Source organism: Grampus griseus, assembly GCF_964374135.1.
Source record: "Grampus griseus genome assembly, chromosome: X".
NCBI lineage: Eukaryota > Metazoa > Chordata > Mammalia > Artiodactyla > Delphinidae > Grampus > Grampus griseus.
Window position 1 is genome coordinate 16735908 of NC_138999.1, and position 13306 is coordinate 16749213.

At 45.2% G+C, this 13306-nt stretch overlaps 1 protein-coding gene across 12 annotated transcripts in view; it reads right to left on the minus strand.

The window, feature by feature from the left end:
* Positions 1 to 13306, minus strand: part of MAP7D2 (MAP7 domain containing 2) — a gene marked incomplete at both ends in the record, with an annotated part of 52476 nt that overhangs the window by 15023 nt on the left and 24147 nt on the right. For 8 of the 12 annotated variants that reach the window (XM_082681429.1, XM_082681439.1, XM_082681437.1 and 5 more), the window contains one exon: positions 322 to 584. In XM_082681429.1, coding sequence (XP_082537555.1) covers positions 322 to 584 — 263 coding nt within the window. Of the gene's footprint in view, positions 1 to 315; positions 585 to 13306 lie in introns of all 12 variants that reach the window. The other 4 variants (XM_082681431.1, XM_082681430.1, XM_082681428.1 and 1 more) reach the window with 1 other exon arrangement.

Sequence of the window (13306 nt, forward strand, 5' to 3'; positions counted from 1 at the left end):
TGAACTCACCGCAGCTGTCACGGAAGCTTCAAGGACTAAAGGAAGACCCTCTCTGTGGGAAAGGCAGATGCTGGCTGGATGCAGCTGACCACCCCCGTGGGCTTCCACAGCTAGGAGCAGCGTCAGCCCCTCAGCCTCCTCTGCCAGGAGACCCTCAGGAGAGCGAGGGGAAGGACTCGGGGCAACATGCAAGCCTGAGAAAGTGGCACGAGGGCATGGAGTTGTCTCCGGGAAAAATCCCCGTCTCTCCCCCATACCCGAGACTCCCGCGTGCATGGAGTCAGAGGGAGAACCGGCTGGGCGAGGAGGGCCTACCTCCACCGCCCTCGGCCTTCCCTGCTGCGGCCTCATGCTTCTCGGTGGCGTGCCTGTCTGCCACGTGCTTCTCTGGGGCCTCCTCCCCAGGTGGGCCGGCTGCCTGCTGAGCCAGGGAGCCCTCCCTTTCCTTGTTGCTCTTCTCTTTCTCTGCTTTCTTCTTGGGTGTTTCCTGGCCGGAAAAGGCAGGGAGGCGGTACTTCACCGGAGACCCTGGGTATGGCGGCTTCACGTTCTTTGGAGACTGCGGATATGCTTTTGAAGTTGCCCTGGAAAACCAAAACCACGCCAGAAGATGATTACCGGGCCTGACCACAGAAGCCTCTGTTCCAAAGACACCTGGTTCCAAAAAGTTGAACAATTTCATCCTTCAAGGCAAACAAATGTGAGGCGGAGCACACACTCAGAAGTCCCTGAAGTAGGACTTCCCTGGTGGTGCAGTGGATAAGAATCCACCTGCCAATGCAGGGGACACAGGTTCAAGCCCTGGTCCGGGAAGATCCCACATGCTGCGGAGCAACTAAGCCCGCATGCCACAACTACTGAAGCCCACGCACCTAGAGTCCGTGCTCTGCAACAAGAGAAGCCACCGCAACGAGAAGCCCGCGCACCACAACGAAGAGTAGCGCCCGCTCGCCGCAACTAGAAAAAGCCTGTGCGCAGCAACGAAGACCCAACGCAGCCAAAAATAAATAAATAAATAAATAAGAAGTCTCTGAAGTATTATCACCCTAACAGGAACACATGGTATCTAGAACATGTCCCTGGTGGAAGGGACAATGTTTTAGGAAGCCCAGCCAATGACGTCATGTCTGAATTTCACTTAAGTTTGACGACAACATAAGAATAAAGTGTTAGGCATTTTCCTACCTCCTCTTTTTAGAGGAGCACCAGGGTTGCATCTGGCTTCAGCATATGGCAACGAACGACCCTGCTCCCATTTTTTTCTATTATGGCAAAATACAAACAACATGAACTTTACCATCTTAACCACTTTGAAGTGTACGGTTCAGTGGCATTAAGTACATTCACACTGTGGTACAACCATCCCCATCGTCCATCTCCAGAACTCTGTACTCTTTAAACGCTAACTCCATACTCCCGCCTCTCCCCAGCCCCTGGCAACCACCTTTCCACTTTCCGTCTCCAGGAATTTGACAATTCCGCATACCTCATAGAAGTGGAATCATACAGTATTTGCCCTTTTGTGTCCGGCTTATTTCCCTCTGCATCTGTTGGAAGAAGGTCCATTACAGGTGTGCTGGCCTAGGCCTGGCTCCTGGTGACCACTGGCTGCTGGTGACGTAGATAACAGCCTAGCTTTAGTTGCCGAGTGCACCCAAAGTTCGCACAGGGGTGTGACATTTGTACAGAGTACTTTTAGAAGAGCATAAAGTAATCTGTTCGTGCATTACACACTGTCACTCTCAACCCTGTAGCAGGCTGAACCATATGAAAGTGCTAATGTTCAACCATTTTTGATCTATAAAAACAGCAATAAAAATGGCAACTCAACATAATATTAAAGGCCAATTTCTCACCAGAGACCTAAAGAGTTTCCTAATCAGATCCTGGTGGTAAGGAAAAAATATAATCAGATCAACATTAAACTTGGTCTTGAGCTGGAAAATAATCCTCAAGGGGTACGTGGACTGGAAAAGATGCAGACCAGTTTTCCAATGATGCTCTCATGGTAAAAGCCCAGCTCCGGGTGCCAAGGAGAACACGTTTTCTCAGTTAATGCCAGGCTGAGGGCCACACAATGACCCCATGAATACGACTTGAACGTGATCTGAATTTTTAAAATTCAGTTATTTCAGCATCAACCATTTTACTGATATGGAATCAGTCCAGATCCCACTTCCATGGTGGTCTGTCCACCCCTCTCTGGCAGTCTGCTCCGTAGCTGGACCACTGTGACCCCAGAAAGAATCACTTCATACTCGCCACACCGACTTCCCTTGTGCCACCATTCTGTTAGGCCTGGAGCCACACAGAACCCCCCCGTGACACCTCGTCCACGTGGACGGTGCCTCCTCTTTGCAGACCGTTCTCCCTCTGCCCTGGGGCTCAGCCAACTCAGGCCCCACCATTCCCGAGGGACCTCTTGACAAGCAGGCATTTCTATATAACCTTGGTTTTCTACTTTTGTTCCTAGACCCTAACCACATAAAAGCCAGGCACAGAATCCTCTTGCTTCTTCAATATACGTATGCATATGTACCAGGGTTTCTCAATCCTGCCATGACATTTGGTGCTGAATCATTCCTTGCTGTGGAGCTATTCTGTGCACTGTTTCGCAGCATCCCTGGCCTCAACCCGCTAGATGCCAATAGCAATCTCCACTCCCCGCAACCCACCCCAGGTTATGACAATCAAAAATGTCTGCAAACATTGTCAAATGTCCCTGCAGGGGCAAGATCACCCCCAGCTGAGAACCACTGAGGTGAGACATACATATAGCGCCCCCCCACGCCCCTTCTATCTGTATAAAGCAGGTAAAAGTGGTGCTGCTCTGGTTGAGGGGTAGTGTCCTAATCCCCACGCCCCCCGAGGCCCGCCTATGAGTCTCCTGAGAGCCCTGGCTTGAGAGGGAATCATCAGAGCCTTCTGTGTTCAGACAGCCAGGGTCGCACCTGGATCCCTCCCCCAGTGATCTGGAGCTCACACTCCCTCTAGCACCCTCCAAAACTGTGTCCACGCTTCCTGAGGGCTGTCTGCACACCAGCCCCTGTGCTGCTAAGTGTAGTTGTGTATGTATGTGTGTATACGTGTATGTCTCTTTTAGTTGTCAAAAACTGGTATGACACAGGTACTATTATTAGGGTCACTTTATGGAGGAGGAAGCGGGCTTAGAGAGGTTAAGTAAGCCGCGGAACTGCAGTCTGTGCCCACGACTCCCTGACTCCACTTCTTCCAACTTGGCCCTACTCCCTGTGTCGCAATGGTGGCTAAGCCAGAGCTTGGGGTCACCACGATCCCCAGATGTTCATTTTAGACCTGGCACAGAGTAAGCACACAACAGATGTTAGATATCGGGTGTTAGTGAAACATATAAAATAAAAATCCGAATTATCCTCACAGACAAGAACGAACCAAAAGCAGGAGGAAGAAATAAAACGGGGGAAACCACAAGCCCTGCTACCTCATGATGACAGCGCTCCATTAAGCATCGTTTTCCAATCAGCTGCAAAAACCTGCATTTAGGTTCAAACAGCCTGTACTACCGTACAGCAGGGGATCTTCTGCTTGGCAACACTCTCCTTCCATGCTGTCGTCTAGGGCCATACTGCTGCTATAACCACCAGGAGAGTGTCTTAAAGGACCTGGTCTAATGCACCGCGGTGATCAAAACACGTCACTTACTCCCTAGAATGTCAAGTGCATGTGCTCTGTGCAGCTCCGGTCCAACCCCTGTGCAGGGACAGGCAATGGCAAACAATTACTCCTGGATGTGGGATTTGGAGAGAGAGGCAATAGGAAAGACTGCTATTTCACGGTAGATGACGCAGACAGAAACACCTTCTCCTTCCGTAAGCATTCCTATCTTGACTCATTAAATAGGAACTTCTGCTATTGTAAGGACTGGCAAAAAGCCATTTGCTCTTCTTCCTTGCCCTCAACCTCCTCCCCAAGGAGTGAGGCATGACTTCTCTGCTTGGTGAGACAGAGCAGAGGTGCTGGGCGCCCACCGCCCAGTCCATTTGAGTTCTCTCGGGCACCTGCCTGCAGCGAGCGCACATCTGAGCTTCCCTCAGTGGTGCCTGAGAGGTGGGTTCCCCCCGGGGTCCTGGTGCAGGCGCCTCTGCTGCGCATGGGCAGACATGCGAGGACCTCTTCTGCAGACCCCACTCCCACCAGGAGGGTCCCCGGGGCTGGACTATGGGGAGTGGGTAAGAGGCCTGCACTGGCTGCAGGCCCACTTCATTCTATAGTCTTGCCTTAGTAGCAGAATGCCAGCACCTGGATGCCAACACGAACCCAGGGTCTGGTCTAAATGGCTCACTCACGGAAGGGAATGAGCCCGATGACAGTCACACCCTCAGTCAGTGTGCCCGGAGCCTGTAAGAGGGACATGCAGGGCAGGACTACAATCCCACGGGGAAAAAGCTGGTCTGCCCTGGGTGTGAGAGGTTCTGACAGCCTCAGACCTACTCAGCCCTGCTCAGCCTTGCTTCAACTTGCTTTAAGAGAACAGTCACGCGTAGGTTCTGTTCACACCACAGACTGTAAGGTTCTGTTCTAAATAATACTGGGCCAATTATCCACGAGCACACATCTAAAAATAATTGCTACCTGATAAGTAAGGGTGAATTATTTGGGATAAAACTCAACATACTAAGGAGTCTATCTACATTCCTCTATCCCAGCTCTTGCCCAATAAACAAAATAAATGAGAACGCACACACACACACTCCTCGTACGCACAATACAAACACGACCTTCAAATTAGAGAAGTGTAGGTAAATCATTGATTTTTTTAACAGCGAATGACCAAACTACAGAATACAGTCTTAGAAGTTCCCTATTTTTTCTCCAGATCCATAGAGTTTCCTGCTCAGCCTGCCTCACTACTTCCCTACGTGGATGTAGCACCTTGCCCGCAAGAGCTGCTGAGCGTGGGAAGCGTGAACCGGGCAATGCTGGTCTGTCTGGCAGACTCCGAGGCTCTCTGGTCTCCTGCTCACACCACTTACTGCAAGCCAAATGAAGTCTGGCAAAGCTACTGTTTCCCCAATTTCCTAGAAATAGATATCTTGGCTGATGAAAGAAATTAAACACAAATTAATCAGGGAACTCACTGTGCTTTCATGGAGTTTTGTTTTTAAGTACCGTCTCGTCTATCTAATAAGGGTCTATTTGGTCACCACAATAACCCAGTGAGGTAGGTAGGAAATTACTATTAACCATATTTTAGATAAGAAAGCCCAAATCCTAAGTGCTTAAATGACCTTTCCCAAGAGGTGTAAACAGATGAGAGAGCCACGTCACTTGATTTTTCATCTTGCTTTTTTATAGGTTTTCCACTCCAAGTTTTAAAAGTTCAATACTTCCAGTGATTAGACATCTAACAAAGGGAATTCACAAATTTTGTTGGGGTGGTAGAGATAGGCCTTCCTGACGCACAAGGCAGGATTATATAACCTTTTGAGGTTCCATGACTGGTAGGAAATATGAACAAACACCTCTGTAAGTAGAGCGGCACGAGGAACTCTCCGGAGAGGGTTGTCATGCTTCTGAACGTGAGTTTACTGCAAAGCAGATCCCCAAAGGACTTTTTTCACTCCACATCTTGCAATCTAGTTCTATTTTTTCCAAAGCCACTTGACTCCAGGCACAGTGAACACAGCCCACCCACAGGATGGGAGGGGTCTGTGGCCTCGTCAGCACAGCTTGGCCAACATTCTGAGAAGTCTATTTGTCAATGGTCCCATTTTACTATTTACTTTCCAGAGAGAAAAAGAGCAATTTTATACCACAGAGACCTGTGGATACCACCTTAACCCAGTGATCAAAGTTACCATCACCAGTAATGAAACAACTTGACATCATGGCCTCCTGATAAGATGTGCTGAGAAGGAACCAACATCCCTTCCATGGGATTCCTGCCCCAAATGTATAACCTGAGTCTAATCATGAGGAAACAGCAGACTGACTCAAACGAAGGACAGTCCTCAAAAAAAAAAAACAAAACAGAAAACCGGTCTGTGCTCTTTAAAAATGTCAGGGTCATAAAGAAAGGCTGAAGAACTGTTGCAAGTTAACGCAGACTAAGGAGGCAAGACAACTAATTGCAATGTGGGACGCTGGCTTGGATTCCGGACCAGGAAAAAAACTGTTCCAGAGGATCGCACTGGGACAAGAGGCAGAAGTTGCACACAGTCTGTAAATTAAGTCTGTAAATTAAGTAACAACATCATGTCAAATGTTAACTTTTCTGATTTTTCACACTTGTACTGTGGTTATACAAAAGAATGTCTTCATTCTTAGGTATAAAGGGTCATGATGTCTGCAACTGATTCTCAAATGGTTCTTGGAAAATGTGTGTGTGTGTGTGTGTGTGTGTGTGTGTGTGTGTGTGTCTATGGAGACTATATGAGAGTGAGTAGGGGATGGGAATGATGAAGCAAGTGTGGCTAAATGCTAACAGGATGAGTCGAGTTCTAGTCTTGCAACTCTTCTGTAGGGTTGAAATGATTTCAAGATAAAAAGGTTCTTAAAAATCGGTCTAAACTCAAATTATCCTCTACTAAGACGGACAAATACAGGACAAGGACTGGGTGAGCAGCTAAGTATGGCTGTGAGGAGGGGGTATAACTTAACATTTTCAATTATCCTTTTCAAGAAAATTTTCAGGTAAGAATGTAAAAGCCTATTTGAGAAGGATGGTGGTAACACAAACAATAGTTAAATTGTCACTGCAGGGAGCCCTGATCCACTGTAGATGCTCATCTGTGGGCAGGGAATACCATGCCACCCATCTACCAGAGAAGCCTATGAGAATGGTGCTCGGCAAGGATTGATTAAATGTCCTCAACCATCAGAGAAACAGGCTGGCTCCAGGAGCCTGTGATTCTGAGAGGGAGGTGCTTATTTGGGGCCATCCATACAACTTTGCCTTCATTTTTTCCCTCATGCGGACTACCTGTTTTGTTTCTAACGCATGATAAAATGAAATTAACCTAGATTCCTGACACAAAATTGATCTCAGGTAAGCTATCTCTGAAAGTCATTATCTTTGGCAGATTATATTTTCCACAGATGGCCACAATAATATCTCCTCCCATCCCACATGATCTTCTTGAGTTTATTTTTTCCATCCCATTGAATCTGAGGTGGTCCCACTGCTTTGACCAAGAAAATACAGCAGAGAAGGAACGCTGTGCCAACTCGGGGCATAGTCCTTAACTGGGGTTAATGGGCCATCATCCTTAATGGGCCGTCTTGGACCTTAAGCTTAGTCGAGCCCTAGGTTGTAATTTAACTGTAGCACCAGATGACATTGAACCGTAATTGCACGGAGGCCCCAGACGTGAGAACTTCCCAGTGAGCCCATGTCAAGCCACAGAACCACCACACAAAAGACCCTAAGAGAGACCCTTCCGGTAAGCCCAAGTCACAGAGCTGTGAGAATTAATAACAAATCGTTGTTTTATGCTAGTAAATTTTAGACAGTCTATTACAGCACCAAGGGATAATGGACACATTCCCCATCATAACGATCAAACTAACTTAGAATACATTTCTAAGAACCTGAAACCATGAGAGAACATTTCACATTGAAGAACTAGGGGTACAGGCAGCACCTACACACAGAGGGCAGAGACAGGCTGGGTAAATGCACTTGACCACACTTGATTTCCTTTCTCTAGGTTACAAGAAGAAAGATATGCTCCATCCACATCTTTGAGAGTCTAGCTGAAGCTAGTTTTTTAAAACCCATACAAGTACCGGACAATGCCAACCAACAATGAAAATAAACTTGAACATTTAAAAGAGCAAAGCCATTAATATGCACAGCCGCCTACAGTGACTTAATTGATCTGAGATCCGGGAGGGGAACAAGGGAGGGGAACAATGCGCTGTCAGAGCCATTCATCACATGGCCCGGCTGGATTTCTGGATGGGAGTTCAAAGTGGCTAGCCCCCCGCCCCAGGCCATTCAAAGCCACGTCACTTCCAGTGTGCTTTAAAGATCACAAGCTTGGTCTGCACAAAGGGAAAGTTGAAAATGCCACTTTGCTTGGGGCTTATTTTGTGTGACACCATTTTAAAAACCAAGTGTTTCTTTTTCATCTTTCTTTAATATTGAGTACACAAAAGAATTTTTATAAAATACGAAAGGTATGAAGAATGATAAAACAAATGTTCACACATGCACCAACCAGCTCAAGGGAAAGACATACTATGCCAGGATCTCCCATGTGCCCCTCCCTGAGCCTGTCCCCAACTTCCCACTCAGAGGCCATCATCACTCTGCATTTTATGTTTTCCATTTTCTTAAAATCATTTTACCACATTTATATTCTTAAAAACACACTGGTTTTGCAACATCTAGGAACCCAGTATACATGCTGACACTCTTCTACAACTTCCTTCTCGACGCTACGTTCCTGAGATCCACCCACTGGTTGCGGGCGGCTACAATCCACTCTTTTTCACTGCTGTATAGTTTGGTTGGATTTTCAGAATATACTTACACTCTACTTGACTTTTCACATTTCTCAGACCTGGCCCATACCCAGTGTGGTTCAGCCGCTAATTTTCACCCCAGGGAGAAACGAAATTTCTTTCTGAACATTTTAAAAATCAAGAAACGATTGCTATTCCTTAGACCTGTCAACCTGGTAATTCTGATTTAGAGGTGCCTGAGCAACTTCTATTCCCGGGGCACCTCATAAAGAGAGAAGGATTCTGGAGTTTGACAGTACACAGGCAGTCCAGCTGTGTTAGTATGTGCTATTTTTCCTGCCTGTGTTAGACACAACATGTATGGGGCTCTAAAAATAAAAGCCAGTCCATTAACTTCTCTTCGTTGAAAGTGGCAGGAATACCGTGCAGCACGGTACAGAAACCAGCATCCCTCATCGTTAAAAAATTCCCCAAGTGAAATATACAGCACAGAAAAGAGAATGTTTAAGAAACTGATCAGTGGGAGAATAAACTGTTGAATGTCCCGGAAGGAACGAGGAGGCAAAGGGCCTCAGTCCTCAGGTAGGTTTGGCCCCAGCATTGCCCAGACCTGCCCAGACCACTCTGCTCTCCAGGCCCGCCTTTCCCCCCTGGCTAGCGTCCCACAGACTCATGCTGCGCGCAGACTGTGCAACAATAAACTGAGTCAGCCCCCCGCCCTTGCGGCAGCCTAGCAGGAGATAATCAAGTACAATGAGGCACAGATCAATTCGGCCTGCTCCCTCACCTCATGCAGGGCGCTCTGCTCAAATGTCACCTCCTCAGAGAAGCCTTTTCTGACCACCCGATCTAGCTCCGCCCCTCCACCATCCTCTGCCATCTGACCCGGACTCATTTTTCTTCACAGCACTTATCACCACCTGATACTATATTTGTTGTTCACTGTCAGGCAAGCTCCACGAAGGCTGAGAAGAGCACTGGACACAGAGTAGGTGCTCTATGGGTGCTGGATAAACGAATGACTGACACAGCTATGTTCTGTCAGCACAGCGAAGGGGGCGAATTCAGCTTTGGCTAGCTCTGGACAGGAGGACAGCTGAGCTGAGTCCTGAGGGATGAGCAGTACAAGGTGGGCAGCTCTCCCTTTGGAGCAGGCCTGGAACTGTCCTCATCTGGGTCCACATCTCCCTCCCACCTCTCCTGGGGCCCGTCCAAGTGGAGACTATTTTCATTCCTTTGGGGATTCTCTGGAGCATCCAGCACAGTGACTTGCATTCATTCATTCCATGAATACTTATAAAACTTCTACTAGGTGCCCATTACTGTTCTAGATAGAGTAGAAATTTTAAATATTTCTCTAAATTGAACTGCATTTTTAAAAGTCTGGGATTGTGTTTGAGTATCTTTGGTCAGAGAGAGCTTTTTAAAACTCGGATGATATGTCCTTAAAAATATAAAATAGTTCTGGAATCACAACCTTCAAGATTTTCAACTTCAAAGAAATAGCACAGAGCCCACTGCAAGCTTGCTTCCAAAAACTGAATTGTCATCTCTATAGAGGGCAACAACCCTCTTGGTTCACAAAGATGAAATTTACAATGATGATGCAAGGACCATGAGTCAAGACCCAGGAAAGAGGGTAGAATCTGGAAAAAAAACAGGACAAATAGGCTTTTCTCTCTGCTAATGTCAACGTCCCAAACTGACAGGAGAGTACTGACATGCAAATGGAAGGCTCAGAAATAAGACAAAGACAAACAGAGACCTCACAGCTCACCTAATGGATTTGGAGTTTGCGAGAAAGCAATACAATAACCAAAGACAGGCAATACAGGCACAGAAAGAATGCAATGGACTTAAGGGAAAAAAAAACCCAAGATGCTATTAATTCAGTAATGCGCTACAGAAAGATTTTCTTTATGGAAAGCACATACATCGATAACCAGTAGTAGTAGTTTATAAAAACCATAGCAATCTCTGAGCAAAACCATATTAGCGAAAAAGTCTCTGTTAGGAAGCAAAAAATCAGATATAAGTGCTTCTCTCATCTCGAAACATTTTTTAAAAATTCCCAAGTGTTAGAGGGCAGACAGCAGAAGCAAGAAGAACTACAATCCTGCAGCCTGTGGAACAAAAACCACATTCACAGAAAGACAGACAAGATGAAAAGGCAGAGGGCTATGTACCAGATGAAGGAACAAGATAAAACCCCAGGAAAACAACTAAATGAAGTGGAGATAGGCAACCTTCCAGAAAAAGAATTCAGAATAATGATAGTGAAGATGATCCAGGACCTCGGAAAAAGAATGGAGGCAAAGATCGAGAAGATGCAAGAAATGTTTAACAAAGACCTAAAAGAATTAAAGAACAAACAAACAAAGATGAACAATACAATAACTGAAATGAAAACTACACTAGAAGGAAGCAATAGCAGAATAACTGAGGCAGAAGAACGGATAAGTGACCTGGAAGACAGAATGGTGGAATTCACTGCTGCAGAACAGAATAAAGAAAAAAGAATGAAAAGAAATGAAGACCTCTGGGACAACATTTAACGCAACAACATTCGCATTATAGGGGTCCCAGAAGGAGAAGAGAGAGAGAAAGGACCCAAGAAAATATCTGAAGAGATTACAGTCGGAAACTTCCCTAACATGGGAAAGGAAATAGCCACCCAAGTCCAGGAGGCGCAGAGAGTCCCATACAGGATAAACCCAAGGAGAAACACGCCAAGACACATAGTAATCAAACTGACAAAAATCAAAGACAAAGAAAAATTATTGAAAGCAGCAAGGGAAAAACGACAAATAACATACAAGGGAACTCCCATAAGGTTAACAGCTGATTTCTCAGCAGAAACTCTACAATCCAGAAGGGAGTGGCATGATATACTTAAAGTGATGAAAGGGAAGAACCTACAACCAAGATTACTCTACCTGGCAAGGAACTCATTCAGATTCGATGGAGAAATCAAAAGCTTTACAGACAAGCAAAACCTAAGAGAATTCAGCACCACCAAACCAGTTCTACAACAAATGCTAAAGGAACTTCTCTAAGTGGGAAACACAAGAGAAGAAAAGGACCTACAAAACAAACCTGAAACAATTAAGAAAATGGTCATAGGAACATACATATCGATAATTACCTTAAACGTGAATGGATTAAATGCTCCAACCAAAAGACACAGGCTTGCTGAATGGATACAAAAACAAGACCCATATATATGCTGTCTACAAGAGACCCACTTCAGACCTAGGGACACATACAGACTGAAAGTGAGGGGATGGAAAAAGATATTCCATGCAAATGGAAATCAGAAGAAAGCTGGAGTAGCAATACTCATATCACATAAAATAGACTTTAAAATAAAGAATGTTACAAGAGACAAAGAAGGACACTACGTAATGATGAAGGGATCAATCCAAGAAGATATAACAATTATAAATATATATGTACCAACATAGGAGCACCTCAATACATAAGGCAACTGCTAACAGCTATAAAACAGGAAATCGACAGGAACACAGTTAATAGTGGCGAACTTTTAACACCTCACTTACACCAAGAGACAGATCATCCAGACAGAAAATTAATAAGGAAACACAAGCTTTAAATGACACAATAGACCAGATAAATTTCATTGTTATTTATAGGACATTCCATCCAAAAACAGAAGATTACATTTTCTTCTCAAGTGCGCACGGAATATTCTCCAGGATAGATCACATCTTGGGTCACAAGTCAAGCCTCAGTAAATTTAAGAAAATTGAAATCATATCAAGCATCTTTTCTGACCACAATGCTATGAGATTAGAAATCAATTACAGGGAAAAAAACGTAAAAAGCACAAACACATGGAGGCTAAACAATACGTTACTAAATAACCAAGAGATCACTGAAGAAATCAAACAGGAAATCAAAAACTACCTAGAGACAAATGTCAATGAAAACACGACGATCCAAAACCTATGGGATGCGGCAAAAGCAGTTCTAAGAGGGAAGTTTATAGCTATACAAGCCTACCTCAAGAAACAAGAAAAATCTCAAATAAACAATCTAACCTTACACCTAAAGGAACTAGAGAAAGAAGAACAAACAAAACCCAAAGTTAGCAGAAGGAAAGAAATCATAATGATCAGAGCAGAGAAAAATGAAATAGAAACAAACAAAACAATAGCAAAAATCAATAAAACTAAAAGCTGGTTCTTTGAAAAGATAAACAAAATTGATAAACCATTAGCCTGACTCATCAAGAAAAAGACGGAGAGGGCTCAAATCAATAAAATTAGAAACAAAAACGGAGAAGTTACAGCAGACACTGCAGAAATACAAAGCATCCTAAGAGACTACTACAAGCAACTCTATGCAATAAAATGGACAACCTGGAAGAAATGGACAAATTCTTAGAAAGGTATAACCTTCCAAGACTGAACCAGGAAGAAAAGGAAAATGTGAACAGACCAATCACAAGTAATGAAATTGAAACTGTGATTAAAAATCTTCCAACAGGGCTTCCCTGGTGGCGCAGTGGTTGGGAGTCCGCCTGCCGATGCAGGGGACACGGGTTCGTGCCCCAGTCTGGGAGTATCCCACATGCCGCTGAGCGGCTGGGCCCGTGAGCCATGGCCGCTGGGCCTGCGCGTCCGGAGCCTGTGCTCCGCAACGGGAGAGACCACGACGGTGAGAGGCCCGCGTACCACAAAAAAAAAAAAAATCTTCCAACAAACAAAAGCCCAGGACCAGATGGCTTCACAGGTGAATTCTATCAAACATTTAGAGAAGAGCTAACACCCATCCTTCTCAAACTCTTCCAAAAAGTTTCAGAGGAAGGAACACTCCCAAACTCATTCTATGAGGC